General features: G+C 42.1%; 1 protein-coding gene across 1 annotated transcript in view; it reads right to left on the bottom strand.

The window, feature by feature from the left end:
- LOC147010727 (rho-related GTP-binding protein RhoF-like) overlaps window positions 1–20,182 on the bottom strand; it is a 58,322-nt gene that overhangs the window by 24,390 nt on the left and 13,750 nt on the right. The window contains exon 2 of the mRNA XM_085859576.1: window positions 8,023–8,110. Within this exon, the coding sequence (XP_085715702.1) occupies window positions 8,023–8,110 (88 nt within the window). The remainder of the gene's footprint in view (window positions 1–8,022; window positions 8,111–20,182) is intronic.

The raw sequence follows: 20,182 nt of genomic DNA, 5'->3' as shown, positions 1-20,182 counted from the left end.
TATATATATATATATATATATATATATATATATATATATATATATATATATATATATATATATATATATATATATATATATATATATATATATATATATATATATATATATATATATATATATATATATATATATATATATATATATATATATATATATATATATATATATATATATATATATATATATATATATATATATATATATATATATATATATATATATATATATATATATATATATATATATATATATATATATATATATATATATATATATATATATATATATATATATATATATATATATATATATATATATATAGTATATATATATATATATATATATATATATATATATATATATATATATATATATATATATATATATATATATATATATAGAGTATATATATATATATATAGAGTATATATATATAGAGTATATATATATATATAGAGTATATATAGAGTATATATATATATAGAGTATATATATATATAGAGTATATATTTCTCACCCTCTTCTTAGCCTCCTCCTCTCTTCCTTCTTTTGATCAAACTGTCTGGGGTACGTATCTGGCACAGGCCATGCCAGGAAACAAAATCTCCTGATGTGTGTACGTATATGTGTATATTGCTATGCTGCCATTCGGACGGATGCACGCAGGCACCCTGAGACCAAGCTCCTTTTATCTATTAGATTTGAGGAAGTGTTTGGATACATTGACAAAGATTATTGTTATTAAAAACACGAAACAGTAATCACAAATGGTGTTTTAAGGTCAATGCGGTAAGTGAGATATAAATACAACAGCCACACCTGAACGAATGAGTCTCACACCCCACGTCCCTCTTGAGGATCTACTGTTCGTCATTATTGCTTGTGTGGCATTTTGAATGACTGAAAAATGATAAAAATGAATTGTCATTTCATGTCAATGAAGGTAACATTTATTAATCTTCTTTCATGAAGAGGTGGCAAGTTATCACCAGCATCCTGAACAAATTCCAAATCCTCAAACAGTGGGCAGCAATTGGTCTGATATTTTTGGATATTTCAACACACTGAGTTGCACAGTTTGCTCTCTGAGTGTGGTTGCTGTTTGGGCAGCAGCTTCTGCACTCTAAACAAATTCACCAGATCATTTACACATTTCATACGAGTAGCCTTCTTCTGATATCTATCCAACCATTGGGACCATACTCTGGGCAGAGCGTTGGTGCTGCCTAACTAATCTCCTTGACTCTTGGTCACGATCCTGGACCGGTCGCCACTCTGACACAGGATACCAGCAAGCTGGCACTCATTGCCAACCTCAGAAGGAAGACAGGCAGAGTCAACCCCACCTGGTATTAATTCAACAGCCAAGCATGATTTGAGCTCAGGATCCTTGGATCCCAAGCCCATCACTCCAACCATTAAGCCAACACCAGGCATGCCTTCTTCTGATATAAAGGGCAACCAATTAAAAAATGAACACACTTTCACCCACTGTCTTCCAACCCTTCCATGACTTGGAAAAGGATATTTTGACTGCCTTTGAAAACGTGAATGTACCAATATTTTGATTGGTTGACAGGATAACTCAGAGGTAGCAGACTTGCCTTTGTCTCGGTTTGATTCCTGAACTATTAAACCTCATCTTGGTTCGTTGGTCGCCAGGGTTTGTTCTCATCCAACGAAAACTTCATGACTCGTCACATGAGTGCCCCGATGCTGCGTATCGGCCTCCTTACGTATCAACCCGATGCCTCACCAATGAGTACGTCGTCATTGGTAGAGGATGTTAAGCCGGCTGCCCTATCTGGTATAAAATTAATTTGAGGACCTTAAAGAGCCCATGGTGTCTTTTGAAAAGAGTAGATTATTGTTTGTCGGTTGCATTTCCACACCACTAGACCGGCAGTGAATCAGGGCACACATGACGAATCGTGGTTGACAATCTAATCATGGATAGAATGGTGTTTATCGCCTCCTCATGCATCATGAATGATCCTTATGTACCAACACCAATGCAACCACAAATAATTCGACTGTGAATATGCTAGGGGTTTGTCATCATTGCCTTCTGAGATCTGCTTCATACAGAGGGGAAAAAAAAACATTCTGGGAGAAAAAGACAATGAGCTCAATGACTGGCTCACATGAACACGAGCGAAATGGGGAACTTGCCCATGGGTGAGAATTGAGAAGACATGATGGACCCATTGTTTTGAGATATAAAGCTGGATGTGAAAGCGCTGACATTCAGTGAGGCAGAGTGATGCTGACTGGGCATGTGTGGTTACGGTGATGTCACTCGAACACCGGTTGTGCCACGCCGACAGGTTATCTTACCAAAAACCTGTTTACAATCCCATGAAGCACCATGGGCCATTATACATTGGTACATTCAACAAGTCGGTGCTTTTGGTGTCGTACACAGGTGAAACAAGTACATCGAATCAGTGCTTCATCATCTCTCGACTACGCCAAGTTTTTGTGCTTTACCCGCTGCAACAAAAACTGCACGGTTTGAATCGGAAACCAAAAGGAAGAGGCAACTTCCCTCACATTTCCTCGAATAAGGCACTTTTGACTTGCGGCTGCAATAGCTGCTGATGCCTTCCGGTTATGCAGGAAAGTATGAGTTTTCACACCGGACCATGTCGCCAATCACCCAAAACTATCAATTTTATTTTCTCCTCCTTTGTCTTGGAATCACAATTTGTTGCCATCCTGGTGTGTGGGTTTTTTTTTTAAAAAAACTCATTTAGTTTGGTTTTTTTCAATCTTTAAAAAAAAAAAAAAAACTTCCATTTACGTGGTTGGAGTTTAAAATATTATATATTTTTTTTATTAAATAATGAACTCATTCAAGATTATAATGCGCAAACATTTTTTTTTAATGATCGATACTGGCGTCCTATATCATGCAAGCATTTCACCACCAATCTCAGGTTCAATTCTAAAAAAAAAAAAAAAAATTGACAAAGTGTATCTCAACCAGGGGATCCCAAAAATTAAATTTGTTGCCAGGTGTATTAGGGGAGAAATTTCACATTGCCAGGTGTGGCCATGGCTCTGTGGTTGTGGTCGGCACAACACGTCACGGAGATCGTGTGGCAAGCGAGTACTGTATATTACCAGCTTCTGTCTTTGAGGTGTTGCAGCTCAACTTTCTTTTAGACTACACCTGTATTGTGCTCATCTTCAATTAATAATATCATCAACATCATCTTGTTGTTCCATCCTTCAAAGAGGACATCAAGCTGACAGTCACATCTGATGGTAATCATTTGGACAAATTGTGAAACAGAGCTTTAGACGGAGGTGGTGCACCTTTCCTAGTCTGAGGGCCATGACAGCTATTGTTAAACTTAGTGTGGACTGAATACAAAATTACTGATTTGTGAGCAATGTAAACAGAATATATACAAATAGGTAATTCAACAAAACTAATCATTCGGACTTAAAAGCACAGCACTCTGAATCGACTTTCTGCTTCTTAACGCTCACCATTATATCAACCTCAACCAATGATATGTGGGAAAAAAATTCACTTCTTTCAACGCTTTTTATCTCAAACTGTTCAGACTTTTTTCTTAATCTTACTCACTTTTATCTCAAACTATAAGGTTGTAAACTGGCAGCACTATGTACTAAGATACCAAGCATGTTTGTAGTTGCAAAGCATGTCCTTCCTGTTAATTTCCTGCCAAGACTGATGCTATCACTTGTAGTTGTGAATATGGTTATATACAACTTATGAGCATTAAAGAAGTGATAACATTTCTTGGGAAATACAGTTTGTGTGTATTTTAATATTCCTATATAATTATTCTTAGTACTTTCATCCTTGGGCCGCTATGCGCACAGGGCTGCCGAGGCAGTTTCATTGGCGAGGATGCTGGGGGTTACAACCTGGATGGGTCACCATTCCGACACAGGATACTCGACTGCATGTGCAGGAATTTGTAATTTGACAGGGTGCCGGCGATAGCCACCTTCTCTTCACGAAGGACACCGTGGGGTCTTTGACGTGCACCAACTAATGCTGGCAAACAGGGCGCCCAGTTTAACGTCCATCCAAGGACACAGCACATATTGATGAATCGTCATAAATGCAAAACACCAGGATGGCAATCTATAGGTGGGTTGAGATTCTAACCCAGGCTAAACCGCTCAGAGGCAAGTCTACATACCTCTGCATTATCCTGCCAGCTCTTCCAACGTAAAAGCTATGTAGCTAAAATACTGAAGAAAATATCACCACGTTGGCCGGATCGAAACATGACATGGGCCAGATATGGCCCGCAGGTTGGAGGTTCACCATGCCTAACTTAGACCTACATTTTCATACAATACCAAAATCCTTGAAAGAGGTAACAGTCAGGTTTTCCACCCGACCAATAATAGGACACTTCCTGTTTGATAAAAGTTTTAACATAACTTCACGAGAGGTTAACTGAAAATTCAATATCAGATCAGATTATATTCATGAAGGGCTCACTTGAATATCCACGGGATTGTATATACATATATACACATATATACACACACACACACACACACACACACACACACACACACACACACACACACACACACACACACACACACACACACACACACACACACACACACACACACACACACACACACACACACACACACACACACACACACACACACACACACCTCTTTCTAACCACTGACTGACTGACTGCCTGATATTAAAGGTTGATACCTTCCTGGTGACGTAGAAAGCTGAAATTTCGTGTGCTGGTGGATATCGAAGCCTGTACACCGGGAAAAATCACAGAACCGTTGGAAAGTATCCGTAAATGAAAATATAAATAAATTAAAATAAATAATGGGGAAAAATTAATGCAGGTGAGCGACCCGTGACAATAGGAAAGCAGAGTAATTTTGCGTGTGGATGGACATCAAAGCCGATACACCAGGAAAAATCACAGAACCATCAGAAAGCATCAGCAATTGAAAATGTAAATAAATGGAGGAAAAAAATTAAAATAAATAAATGAAAAATCAAATGCAGGTGAGTGCCCTGAGACAATGGGGAAGCACGGTTCATTGTGTAAGCCAGTGGTCCCCAACCTTTTGATCCCACGGGCCGCATTCACAACTCCCAAGGATGTTGGGAGCCAGAAAAAAATTTATGCATTTTATTGATGCAAATTGATTTGATTCCTCCTGGCGGTAAGCAGCAGTGGCCGGCAGCGGCATTGTGGAAGGCTTTTCATGTCACGGCACCGGCCGGCAGTGGCATTGTGTAAACCCCTTTAAAATTGCTACATGGAAATGTGTTTTGATTGGAAAGTCCTCGGAAAGCATACCCCACTAGTAATATATTGTTACGGTTGTGGAAATTCACAGAACACCAGTCAGATTCCCCAGAGGTCAGTTATTTCGTTAAGTGTGTGTTCCAGGTTAGAATTCCCCACCGATGTATAACGGGATTTGTTCGTGTGCTGGGCTGTGAATCTTTGAGGTAGTGTTATTCTTTTCTATCTTTTATTTCAAACAAACAGCATCTCTTCAACGACACCACTACAACCACGCCACCTCCACCACCATCACCACCACCACAGCATCTCAACAACCACATCATCCCCACCACAGCGCCAACCACACTGCAACCACGACATCTCTACAAACGAAAAGCACACTCCCAGAAAGCCACCCGAAGAAGAGAACAAAAGCGACGGTTACAAAACCAAATTCTCCGAAGAGAGACAGCCGAGGACTCCTGGGACCCCCCCCCCCGTCCGGGAGGTGGGAGGGGCGGATCCAGCCTAGGTAAAGGTTCAAAGGTGAAAGAGGGGAGGGTGCTGATTTTGGGTGAAAAAGCCCCCGGTGGCCCCTCTCCTTGAAGCGATAAAAAAGCCGCATTCGCTGGCCGAAAAGGCAGTTGGCGTTGGGAGTGGAGAGACGCCCCGTTGAGAGCTGGAGAGTTCGGAGTTCAGAGTGTTGGAGTGCAGGCAGTTGGTTCGCTGGGGGTTCGCCGGCGCAACCAGGAGGCCGGAGTCGAGACCCGTTCGCTCCTCCAGCGCGTCGTCGGCTAAGCCAGGCCGCAGTGGAGGCCGAACGACCAAGGGAGCCAGTCGGAGCTCAGGGGTCCAGGCAAAGACACTGAGGGTCGCCGCACAAGGACCCATCGAGTCACCTCGAGGATGGCCAGGTAGCCCACCCGGTCTCTCGGAGCCCCTTCGGTCATCCCAGCTCTGAGAAATGATAAAGGCTCACGAGCCCGTTCTTTCTTTCATGGGTTTTGGATGAAAGTCTGTGGCGCGTTGTCTTCCTAAGTAGAACTGATTAAGTGCATGATTGTGTACATGATAATAGACATTGGCTGTAGGTTTTTGCTCGTGTCTCGTCCCTGAGCCCCCAATGCTTCATTGACTGCTTTCGTGTAAAAAATAAATACCCTTATTATTTGAATGTTAACCTGCTCGTTGTGTCACTTTCTGCCATTGACTGCCATGATGCGTTCGGAATATTAGTTGGCTCATTATCAAGCCGATAAAACGTACATCTGGTCCGACGGGACTTGGCGATATAAAACCGCTCGGCAATCGCATATAGAACGAGCTGCTTAAGCGGCTCGTTTTCGTGCAGGCCCCGTGGAGGTATAAACTCTCGGTATCTGTCTGCGCGAATAATTAGATACATCGACAATTCGGCGATCGACCCTGTAGCGCGTGGACATAGGGATTGACTGGTTTATGGTGTGTTAAAAACACCCGTAGCTGGGTTTCGGCGTTGATCCGGAAGCTATGACTAGATTGCACATTCGGTGGGCGCGCACGGCCGCAATTGGGCTAAAGCGGTCGTCCGCACGCCGAACGGGCGGAAATCTATAACAATATATATATATATATATATATTGTTATATATATATATATATAAATAAATATATAAATATATATATATATATAAATATATAAATATATATATATATATATAAATATATATATATATATATATATATATATATATATATATATAAATATATATATATACACACTGCATATATACATGCTTACTATAAGGAGCAAACGTGAATGGCACCAAAATTCCAAAATTAACACGTGGCAGAAATACCGCCACCTTTGGTGATATCCGGTATTACAAATATGCTTCCTTTATCTTGTGAAATGGAGTAAATGTTGTGATCAATAAAAATTTCTTCCAAAATTAAAAAGTGCATTTCCAACCCTGTGCTGCAGCACATTCCCCACCGAAGCTGGGTCAAGAGCGGGAACGCCCCCTCGTATATACAGTCGGCCAATTCTATCTGTCTGTCTGTCCAATCCTGAACCACAGAAATGCTCAGTCAGAGAAAAAAAATTGTTGAGTAAAAGGTGCTTTTAATTAATCCAAAGCTTTGGGAAAATTTTAATTTTTTCATTCAGACAAGAATAATTGAACCCTTGCAGTGTACAGGAAACAGACTGCTGCCTTGATCACTCCAGAAAATAAAAAATTATTTGCTGTTAAGAAGTATACAAACTCCCATTTTTGAGCTCTTTCTATCAGCACAAGAATAAAAGGCTTCCTTTTTTATTTTTATATCGTGGTATTTATTATTATTTTTACCACGGGCGTCTGCTGATCATAAAATAATATTATGCTACCATTGTTAATTATTTGAAATGCTTCTTTTGACTTGATGCATGATAGCATTGCAGATCAAATCACTGTAACTCAAGCTAACCATGGACTGCCCATTAAGATGAGGGATGTAAAATGCCCAACAGTAATTATCCACCCCACAAGCTCCACAATTCCACATCAGTGAGTTCTCCAGTTTCTCCAATTTTGTCACACTTAGTTATAGTCACGCTTATTGTTTCAAGATCACAATCTGCATTGGGATTTTATATTCAACAGGTGCAGTTTACCTGTTCTGGTTCAGATTGTGATTTCTCGGGTACTGTATATTATTATGGCATGAATGTCAGTTATTCTGTACGAATTGCAATCAAAAAGAGGATACAAGCATGCATTTCCTACCAGCGGTATCCCACAGGCTGAGAGAGACTTTCTTCTTGCCAACATTCAGTTCTCGTTCGTACTTCTCAAACACCGAAGGTGTATAATCCTGTGGAAAGTTACAAAATAGGTGTCAAATACCACAGATCTAAAGACAGATTAAACATTCTGGATCCGGTAAAATGATGCTTCGTGCCGTCAGGTTATTGGCTCCGTAATACTGTGGAAATTTGGATGGAAGGGGAAGGATAATGTAGGGGGGGTTAGGAGGGAGGAAGGGAGTATAAAATAGAGGGTGGGGAAAGGGCAAAAACCAGAAGAGAAGGAATATACAACATGGTCCAAATGTCCTGTCAGTTACAGCCAATGAATAACATTCTGCGTTATGTTAAAGGTCGGCAACGATGGTGTATGGGAGCGAGTACACCTTGAGCAGTTTGATCATTGGAGTTCTTGGACAAAGAACTTCTGAGACTCGTTCACTGATAATTACCCAAATTCCCAAAAATCCATTAAAAAAATAGACACTTTAGACAAATCAAAACATGTTTCTAAGATACTGTTGTAGTCACTAAACTCGGCCCAGTTGCCCAGTCCGAATCCCAATGAACAGAGTCAAAGTGGTTGTGCCGGCCAACTGATTCGGGCACTTCAAACAGGGTCTCGGGCTTGTTTACCTCGTTGCCGTGCTCAGGTGGAACGCCCAAGCCAGTCGGGGCGACGTGCTGCGAATACCGTGTGTGTGGTTACCAGATTAGCGACCTGAGCAGTGGTCACCAGGATGCAGGTACTTTACGTGTTGGGTGCTAATTACCCTGAACCCAATCTATCCTTGAATAGACAATTAACTACCAAAGCTACTTGCAATCAGAACAACTCGAATCACTGCAACACCGAGTGATTTCATAATGGTGTGTTTAAACAAGCAAAAAGGGTGGGAATGCAGAGAAGCAAAAACTATTTGGACAGAAATTCCCTACGCGCCCCAAACATCATACGAGCGGTTGCCCCCTATTGTATCTAAAGCCTTCAAGATCTCAGGTACACCACAAATAAGAAAACACCAGGGAGAATTGGATACGACAGACATACCAGGGCTGTGTCCGACAGGGCACAGCGAGACACAAAGTGTAATACGGCCGGCGGGAAATAGTTCCTGCTCACAAGTATGAGGCAGCACAATGGGAGGGAAGGTTCTAGGCACAGCTTGTGGTGGGGGTTCTGACTTCAGCAGGGAGTGCTGCAAGCAGGATGCGTCTCGTGCCGACAGAATGCCAGGAAACTGCGCACAGCTTTCCTCATCGGGTCCAGGAGCATCTCTCTACCCCCACAGTTTGGTGCCCCCTTTATCGTCTCAGCTTCCCCCTCAGACTGTGATATTATTGCCCCCACCCTGCATAGCTGTTATTGGCCCATGAGCCCACTTTGTCGGTGGGGAATCTTGCCGTGACCCCTCACCTTGTTCAATGATGCGGGTTTGGTGGTGGTGGCGACTTCCCACCAAAACTCGTGCCTACAGCCTGGTAAATATCTTTATAAAGCACATATAAGATGGATTACAGAGATAGAACGTTGAAAAAGTTTCAGGGGAAAGTGGATTTAGACACATGTGGGGAAGATTGACAACAACGTTCTATACGAACGAGGATGCATTTCCTGATACATAGGCTTTTTACCTCATCCTTATGCTAATGCATGCACTAAGAGAAATAACTATCATTATACGATGTAAAAGGTTCCCCCCAAGAGGAATTCTCACAATTTCCAAAGAATAAATTTTAAAGTATCAAAGCGTATCACAATTCTCTATTTTCACAATTTGTTGAAACAGTAAACCCTAAAATATCACGGGTTCCAATATTGCAGGTTTCGACCAGTCAAGGGCAACCTATTGTGTTGCGATTTAGTTATTGCGGTATTTCATTTCGGCCAATCACGGTTTTTGAGCTGAGATGAGTCATTGTTTGCGTCCCTGTTTACGATTCATCCAATTATGAGCCTTTTGTTGTTTATCACGCCACATTGATTGTCGTAATCAGATCAACATATGGGAACGAAGCTAACTTTAACTAGCATCCGTTGAAGACAAAGTCTTCGATATCCCCCACCGTAGTAAATGAGGATTAACAAACTTACATTCCCTAAGCGTGTGCAATATGTATGTGAAGTTTCCCTTTGATCTGACCAGCCGTTCTGGAGAAGAAGATGTTTGAAGGTTTTAGGGTAAATTCAATATGGCCGCCAAACCATGTGACCTATCAATTAGAAATTAACAAACTTCTGAAAGGATGTCTTAGGGAAAGTGTATGTGAAATTTTGCCTCAATCTGTCCAGCCGTTCTGGAGAAGAAGATTTTAAAAATTTATTAATTTTCAATCCAAGATGGCTGATGAACCATGTGACCTATGACATCATAAATTTACATTCTGCCTCCAATCCTCCAGTGGAATAGGTGTGTGAAGTTTCGTGTTAATCGGATGAGGTATGTTTTTCTATCCAAGATGGCCACCAAACCATGTGACTTGTGACGTCATAATTTTTACTATGTATGCAGACATGATGGAAGATGATAGTTGCAAATTTTCGCTTCGTTAGGTTTTGTGATTCCAGAGAAAACATTATTTAATATTTTTCTTGAATCCAACATGTCTGCCAAACCATGTGACCTATCAATTAGAAAATATAAAAAGGCACGAGTTCACCACTTGCTTGATATGTGAACCAAATTTCGTAAATATATCTTGAGGGGATTTGTAGTTAAGCTCCGGAAACGAAATGTGACGGACGGACGGACGGACGGACGGACGGAACCCATTTCTATATCCCCGCCAAACCCGTATATTCTATATACGGATGGACGGACCAACTTCGTTGGTTGGCAGGGGATAATAATGAATCATCATCGAACAGGAAATGACAAAGAAATCCTGTAATACTAGATCTACAAGATCGAGTAGCCACATAACAGTTAATATGCCTGGTGTTAGCTTAATGGTTGGGGTGGTGGGCTTGGGATCCTATGGTCCTGAGTTCAAATCCCACTCGGCTGTTGAATTAATAATCCAGGTGGGGTTAACTCGGCCTGTCATCCTTCTGAGGTCGGCAAAATGAGTGCCAGCATGCTGGTATACTGTGTCGGAGTTGCGACCCGTCCAGGATTGTGTCCACTAGCCAAGGAGACTGCTTCGGCAGCACCAACGCTCTGCACAGAGTATGGTCCCAATGGATGGATAACAGTTAATAATGATGCCCAAATGTAAAACATGAAAGAAAATTAATCGTGCCAAAAAGCAGAGAAAGGTTATGACATTGTGCGAAGTAATCAAGTTGTTCGATACGTTGGCAAGAAGTGTAAGTACAGCATCTGTGGGCCACCACGACTGGATCAATGAATCCACTGTGTGTAAACGTGAGTAAAATATCCGTGCAAGGGTTCCTGCCAGTAAAGCGCAAAAGTCTCATTCCAGTCCGGTAATCCTCATTTTGAAAAGATGGAAAAAGCGCTTAATGTTCGGCTCGAGGACCAAACAGGAAAAAGTACATTTGAGTGGACCGGTGATATGGGAGAAACGATTGCAGATTCACCAACAATTCCATGAGGCATCCAGGGCCAAAGGATCCAGTTCAACCATGGCAGAGCATGGTGCTGTGAAACACTACTCACTGCAGCTCATGTAATGGGACTAATCGAGGCGAAGGGATTTATGCTGGGGCAGGTTTTTAACGCTGAAGAGACGGGATTATTTTGGAAGAGGATGCCATCTCATACCTTCCTGTCCAAGGAGGAAAGATCTGCTCCAGGCCAAGGTGGCTAAGATTGTCCTTCCCCTCTTCGATGTGGCAATGCAGCAGGCGACTTCATCGTGCTCCCGATGATCCGACAACCATCGAAAGTTCGCCATCCACATCCACATCTTTCTAACCTCCACTCTCCCCCCTCCAACAGCATCATTATCATCATCCTCCTAAACCAAGTCTTGTGTTTTCCATTTACGGCAGAGTCCAGTTCGAAGAAGTCTGCAATGTTCTTACCCTCGTCCACATCGCTGTTTTGTCAAAAAAAATTCAAAGGTGAAGGTCTTCTTTTTGTTTATTTTATACTCCACTGTATTTACATGTTGATTTCAATGTTAACACACTTTATGTGTATTTTACATGTTTATTAACCTCCGCCATTGAAGATCGGAGGTTACTGTTTTCACCCCTTTCTGTTTGTGAACAGTATTACGGAAAAACTCCTCGACGGATTTCGACGAAACTTGGTGGGGGGATTAGGTCTGGTCCAAGGATCATGCCATTAGATTTTGGACTTGGTCCAAAATCCAATATGGCCGCTATGGTGGGCATTTTGAAAAAATATTTGAATTTTTTTTTTTTTGCATTTCTACATGTTTTAAGTGATTTCCAACCCCCCACCCCCCCCCCAAAAAAAAATTGTTTTCGAGAATAAAAAATTTGCAACTTTTTTTGCAACATAATGTCGATTTTTTTTGCATTTCTACATGTTATAAGTGATTTCCAACAAAAAAAACATGCCAAATTATAATTGCGGCTGATTTTGGAACTTCAGGTGGATATACCCACGTAAAATCAATTTCTGTCTCAAGGAATCTAGTTATGACGAATGAATTGAGTATGTAAAAGTTAAAAGTAAAAGGGAAAGTTGCAAACTATAACTCTGTGAGCACTGTTGACGTCAAATTGAATGAATAGGATATCAGGTTCACTTGAGTGACCTAGCAGTATTGGCGGCGGAGGTTTTGCATTCTACCGAGTGCTCCCCCTCTAGTTACCTCCACCACCAAAGGTGAAGGAGGTTATGTTTTCACCCCCTTTCTGCCTGTTTGTCTGTCTGTCTGTCTGTTTGTTTGTGTACAGGATATCTCAAAAAGTTATGGACAGATCCGGATGAAATTTTGTGGACAGGTTTGGCGTGTGACAAGGACAAACTCATTAAATTTTGGTGAAGATCCGGATCCGGATCCGGATCCGACTACTAGAACTTTTTAAAAGTTTCTTCACCATTGAGAGATAGGGCGAAACCGATATGTAGCACGATATCTCAAAAAGTTCTGGACGGATTCGGATCAAAGTTGGCCGACAGGTTGGGTGTGTGACAAGGAAGAATTGATTCAATTTTGGTGAAGATCTGAATCCGGATCGGGATACGATAATTATTTAATTTTTTAAGTGATTCTTCACCATTGAGAGATAGGGCCAAACACGATGTAGTACTGTATAGCATGACATTTCAAAAATGTATTGAGCCTGACATGTTCTCATGGATCAGGCATTACGTGGCAGAGGTATGCGCTCTACTGAGTCCCCTTCTAGTTTAAATTGTGATGTGTTTATTTCTGGCTACTGCCGAACTTCCTCTATATTTTCTTTAAACCCAGGAACTGATCCACCCTTTTCCCATTTTCTAAATGAATAGATTTTCATAATTATCAAATTTCACAGTATAGAATTAACAATTACCCTTTAGGGCAAAATTGGTCAAGAAACTCTCATTCATTCAGTTCACTTGACTTCCTCTTTTTTTGAATACATAGTGAAGGGTCATGGAAAACCGAGAACACAGAACGGATCAGTACGCACCAAAACAAAAGGAACAGCAGAAGGATTTTCCAGGGTCAGAGAGATGATTGATGAAGATTAGGAATAGGATAGGGCCAAGAACACTGCCTTGGGGGCACTTCAGTCTTGACAGGGAGAGGAGAAGAAAGGATTCCATTGAGAGTCACATGTTGGCTTTGAGGGCGAGTAAATCAGTAAGCCATGTGTGGAGTTAGCCTTGGATTCCATAGGCAGACAGTTTGGAAAGCAAGGCAGGATGCCAGACTGTATCAAGAGCTCTAGATATGTCCAGAGGGATGGCCCTGACTTCATGTTCGACATTGAGGGCCTCCACCATTGTTGGGAGACGAGACACAGAATGTCCAAGGTGGAGTGACCTGCTCTGAATCCGAATTGATGATCTGAGATGAGGCTGTTGGAGAAAAGGAAGGATTTCATATCAACTGCGATGATGGATTCCATGACCTTGCTGATGGTTGGAAGTAAGCGAATTGGTGGTAGTTAAGGGAATCCACTTTTGCACCTTTCTTATGTAATGCTGTGATGTTGCCTGACTTCCAAGCAGATTGAAGATGACCGAGGGTAAATTATTGGGTTAAAATAGCAGACACAGGAAGTGCAAGAGCAAGCAGAGCAGGTTTGTAAGACTGGTGAGTTGATGCTGGTTGGTGCAGTTACCGAACTCGAGTCGAGGGTTGCCAGAAACCTTTCCACCTTCGCAGGTGCAAAATAGACAAAGTCTAGGAGCATTTGGGTACGAGTGGGAAGAAGAGTGGGAAGAAGAGTGGGAAGAAGAGTGAGAGAGAGTGGGAAGAAGAGTGAGAGAGAGTGGGAAGAAGAGTGAGAGAGAGTGGGAAGAAGAGTGAGAGAGAGTGGGAAGAAGAGTGAGAGAGAGTGGGAAGAAGAGTGAGAGAGAGTGGGAAGAAGAGTGAGAGAGAGTGGGAAGAAGAGTGAGAGAGAGTGGGAAGAAGAGTGAGAGAGAGTGGGAAGAAGAGTGAGAGAGAGTGGGAAGAAGAGTGAGAGAGAGTGGGAAGAAGAGTGAGAGAGAGTGGGAAGAAGAGTGAGAGAGAGTGGGAAGAAGAGTGAGAGAGAGTGGGAAGAAGAGTGAGAGAGAGTGGGAAGAAGAGTGAGAGAGAGTGGGAAGAAGAGTGAGAGAGAGTGGGAAGAAGAGTGAGAGAGAGTGGGAAGAAGAGTGAGAGAGAGTGGGAAGAAGAGTGAGAGAGAGTGGGAAGAAGAGTGAGAGAGAGTGGGAAGAAGAGTGAGAGAGAGTGAAGAAGAGTGAGAGAGAGTGGGAAGAAGAGTGAGAGAGAGTGGGAAGAAGAGTGAGAGAGAGTGAAGAGTGAGAGAGAGTGAGAAGAGAGAGTGAGAGAGAGTGAGAAGAGTGAGAGAGAGTGAGAGAAAGAGAGAGAGAGAGAGAGAGAGAGAGAGAGAGAGAGTGAGAGAGAGAGTGAGAGAGAGTGAGAGAGAGTGAGAGAGAGTGAGAGAGAGAGAGAGACAGACAGTGAGAGAGAGAGAGAGACAGACAGTGAGAGAGAGAGAGAGAGAGACAGAGTGAGAGAGAGTGAGAGAGAGTGAGAGAGAGTGAGAGAGAGTGAGAGAGTGAGAGAGAGTGAGAGAGAGTGAGGGAGAGTGAGAGAGAGTGAGAGAGAGAGTGAGAGAGAGTGAGAGAGAGTGAGAGAGAGTGAGAGAGAGAGTGAGAGAGAGACAGTGAGAGAGAGAGTGAGAGAGAGTGAGAGAGAGTGAGAGAGAGTGAGAGAGAGTGAGAGAGAGTGAGAGAGAGTGAGAGAGAGTGAGAGAGAGTGAGAGAGAGTGAGAGAGAGTGAGAGAGAGTGAGAGAGAGTGAGAGAGAGTGAGAGAGAGAGTGAGAGAGAGAGTGAGAGAGAGTGAGAGAGAGTGAGAGAGAGTGAGAGAGAGTGAGAGAGAGTGAGAGAGAGTGAGAGAGAGTGAGAGAGAGTGAGAGAGAGTGAGAGAGAGAGAGAGAGAGAGAGAGAGAGAGTGAGAGAGAGTGAGAGAGAGTGAGAGAGAGTGAGAGAGAGTGAGAGAGAGTGAGAGAGAGTGAGAGAGAGTGAGAGAGAGTGAGAGAGAGTGAGAGAGAGAGTGAGAGAGAGTGAGAGAGAGTGAGAGAGAGTGAGAGAGAGTGAGACAGTGAGACAGTGAGAGAGAGAGAGAGAGAGAGAGACAGTGAGACAGTGAGAGAGAGAGAGAGAGAAAGAGAGAGTGAGACAGAGAGAGAGAGAGAGACAGAGAGAGAGAGAGAGAGAGAGAGAGAGAGAGAGAGAGAGAGAGAGAGAGAGAGAGAGAGAGAGAGAGAGAGAGAGAACAATATTTGAAAGCAAACACAGAATTGAGGCATTCAGCCTTCTCACAAGTCAGTTGTGGTGCCATTTGAAGAGCGGTGTGACATAAGCAGGACTCCAGCACTTGGCCTTTCGGATCACCTGAAGTTTATTTATTTTTGCAGGTCCCTTGGGGTAACCAGCAAACAACAATTAACAATAATAACAACACTGTAGTTACTTCTGAATTGTAGGCACTTCAAGCATACATTACATCCTCCCCCTCAAGATGGAAAAGAACAGTGACAAAATTATTGTTAAACAAACAAATACTACGGAATGCAGTAAGAGAAATAGAAGCATGGATCATAAACAAAATGAACGCATAAAAGAAACGGAAGCATTGATCGCTTGCAAAGTCCAACTCCGTCCAAAACAAAAACAAAAACAATAACAACAGATCCAACTCTTAAAATATCCAAACTTGGTGACGGCAACATTTACAATTTATCACACGTCAAGTCGGTCTCGTCAATGACTGATCTGACCACTTTGAGTACGAGTTACGCATGGGGTAACTGAGCGTACTCCGGTGGACCATGTCGAGTGAACTGTGCTTTCAGTCATTCATGAGTTATACTGATGCATAAATCCTTCACTTCATCCACTTCAATGAATCTGGAGTAATAGAGAACCATTATCAGGTATGTCTTGGCATCAAAGTGGAACGCGTCTGTCCCAATTTCACTCCAAGGTAGATTTCGCGTTGGAGTCGGTTTCACGGGCTCAGCAGGCAGGTGATTTTGATAGTCTGCACACTTGGAACAGTTCTGAAGTTTGCTCAATGTCCGCATTCATGGAGGGCCAGTATAGAACCTCCTATACAAAGTTCATTGCTTAAACTTCACTATTCTGAGATGCGATTCGTGAATCAGGCTCAGCATGTGGGGTCTCAAAGTAGGTGGTATGACGATTCGCATGCCTTTGTATAGGATGTTATCTGTAACTAAAAGTTCACTCCGGGAATCTCAGTGTGGTTGAAGACCGAGTGATAATCCTTGCCTGACATCTGGCCATCTGTCAAGAATCATGGACTGTAAATGACTGAGTTCTGACTGAGTAGCTTTTTTTGAAGATCCTGCATACCTCTCATGAGAGACAGAATGAAAGTCCAATATTGAAATATGTTTCAAGATGTCCAATTCTGAATGAGTATCTGGCAGGTAGGCTCTACAAAGGGTGTTTGGAGGCTGCATATCCTCCCCTATTCTGTACTGAATGTTGAGATCATACCATTGCAATCGTAGTTGAATGATCTGCAGTCTCATCGGAGCGGACAGCAGCGGCTGACTGGCAATCATTTCCAGAGGCTTATAATGGTCATTGTAGATAGTGACTGCTTTCCCAAAGATATAACAATGAAATTTCTTGAAGGCATTGACTATGGACAGGATCTCCTCTATTTGTGCATACCATGTCTCTGTCTCCATGAGAGCCCTAGCAGTTGGCCTGGAGTGTCAGTTGCAGTGTCAGTTGGCCTGGACAAGAAATGCACCAAGTCCACTTTGGCTAGCATCACAGTGAATCTTGACATCGAAGTGCACAAGAACAGGTGGATGACAGCAAAGTTCCTTCAGTCTCTCAAATCCTTTGGCTTGAGCCGGTGCCATTGATATTCAATGTCCGATTTCAGCAGCTCTCAGAGTGGCGCTAACCCATCACTCAACCAATGTGATGAACTTTGACATATGCGTGATAAATCCGACAAAATGTCTCGCAGCTTCCTTATCGGTCGGCGTTGGCATACTGTGAACTGCCTCTACTTTGGCAGGATCAGGAGATAACCCATTATCAGAAAGTGCATGTCTTATGTACTGTATCTATGACGCGGATTTTACACTTCTGCAGATTCAACTTCAGATTGTAGTTTGTTGCTCTCTCGAAGACTTGTTTCAGGATTCACTCACGCAGCTCCATGTCTGGAGCAGCGACAAGAATGTCATTCATGATCACGAATGCTCCATCTATGCCTTCAATCTTCTGGTCCACATAATCCTCTGAAAATTTTCAGGCAAACATTTCAGTCCAAAGGGAAGACAAAGCCACTTACAGTGGTGAGAAAAAAAGTTTGTGAACCCTTTAGAATTTTCTGTATTTCTGCATAAATATGACCTAAAATGTGATCAGATCGTTGTCTCGGTCCTAATAATAGATAAAGAGAAGCTGATTAAACAAATAGCCACACACAAAAAAAAATCTACTCTTTCATTTATTTATTAAGCAAAAATGATCCAACATTCAATTTCTTTGTTGGAAAAAGTATGTGAACCTCTCGGTTAATCAGCTCAATTAAGAGGGTAATTATAGTCAGGTGTTTCAATAAATAGTATGACAATCAGGAGTGAGTTTTGGTGGCCCTGCCCAGTATGAAAAACAAACTTTGTTCATCGCCATCAGAGTCTGGTCTTCACCACACAGGTTTGTGGAAATGTGTCGTGCCCCAATCAAAAGAGATTTCTGAGGACCTCAGAAAAAGAGTTGTCGATGCTCATCGATCTGAAAAGGGTTACAAAACCATTCTTAAAGATGAATGGGCTCCACAAATCCACTGTCAGGCAGATAGTTTACAAATGGAGAAAAATCAACACCATTGTTACTCTTTCCAGTCCAATGAAAATCATTCCAAGAGAGAGGCGTACAATAATCCAGTCGATAACAAAGAATGCCAGGGTAATGTCGAAGGATCTGCAGGCCTCTCTTGCATTGGCTAATGTCAGTGTTGATGAGTCCACCATCAGAAAAACACTTAACAAGAATGGTGTGCATGGTAGGATAGCAACTACTCTCCAAGAAGAGCGTTGCCATCCGTCTCAAGTTTGCCAAAGACCACCTGGATGATCCAGAAGGCTATTGGAAGAATGTAATGTGGATAGATGAGTCAAAAATGGAACTTTTTGGATTAAATGAGAAACGTTGTTTGGAGAAAACCAAACACTGCATTCCAACATAAGAACCTCATCCCAACCATGAAGCATGGTGGTGTGAGTATCATCGTTTGGGGCTGCTTTGCTGCCTTGGGACCTGGACGGCTTGCCATCATTGACAGAACCATGAATTCTGGATTGTACCACCAAATTCTACAGGAGAATGTCAGGGCATCCGTCCGTGAGCTGAAGCTTAACAGAAAATGGGTCATGTAGCAACTCAACGATCCGAAACACACATGTAAATCTACAACAGAATGGTGGAAGCAGCAGAGATTTTGTGTTTTGGAATGGCCAAGTCAAAGCCCAGACCTTAATCCAATTGAAATGTTGTGGCAGAACCCGAAGTGAGCAGTTCATGTAAGAAAGCCCACAATTATCTCTGAGTTGAAACAGTTCTGTAAGGAGGAATGGACCAAACTTCCTCCAAGCTGATGTGTAGGACTGATCAAGAGTTACAGGAAACGTTTGGTTGAAGTTATTGCTGCTCAAGGGGGTCCCAAACAGTTACTGAATGTAAAGGTTCACATACTTTTTCTGACAAAGAAATTGAATGTTGGATCATTTTTCTCAATAAAGAAATGAAAAAGTAGATTTTTTGTGCTGTTTGTTTAATCAGGTACTCTTTATCTATTATTAAGATGAAGATTATTATTAAGACCGAGATGAAGATCTGATCACATTTTAGGTCAAAATTGTACAGAAATACAGAAAATTTTAAAGGGTTCACAAACATTTTCTCACAACTGTATACCTTCCAAACGGTGTATTGAAATATGTCAGATAGGATGATTCCTCATCCAGTTTGACCTGTAAGAACCTTGACTTTGCGTCAAACACTGAGAAGACCTTGGCATCAGGTATATTTGCAACGACCTCTTCAACAGTGTGCACGGGATGGTGCTCTCTGTTGATGACCTCTTTCAGATCGGATGGATCAAGACAGATTCTCAATTCGTCATTTCTAAGAGATACCACCATTGCGCTTGACCCATTCCGTTGGTTTGTTAACTTTGGCAATGTATTCCTCGGATTTCATCTCCCCTAGTTGGGTTTTAATATGTGGCATGCTGAGAAGCGTGTACTACTCACTTCACACCAGATTGAAATATAATTGTATGCATGCCTGGCAGAGTTCCAGTCATTCGCACTAGATCTGGATATTCCTTCAGCTCAGTAAGAATGTCGCAGGTGTACGATTCAGTTCCAACGGAATCTAAGTCTGATGATCAGACCCAAAACTTCAGCTGTATCTCGGGAGATTATGTTTTCCTGTGGGAGAGCAACCACTTCAAGCGTTGTGGTTACTGTGTAGCCACGGTACTGAATAAGAAGAGCCAC

This window comes from Eptatretus burgeri, chromosome 16 (genome assembly GCF_056783735.1).
Source record: "Eptatretus burgeri isolate ZD-2024b chromosome 16, Ebu_testis_v1, whole genome shotgun sequence".
Classification (NCBI taxonomy): Eukaryota; Metazoa; Chordata; class Myxini; order Myxiniformes; family Myxinidae; genus Eptatretus; species Eptatretus burgeri.
The sequence above is the reverse complement of the archived record's forward strand: the minus strand, read 5'-3'. Positions and strand labels throughout refer to the sequence as shown.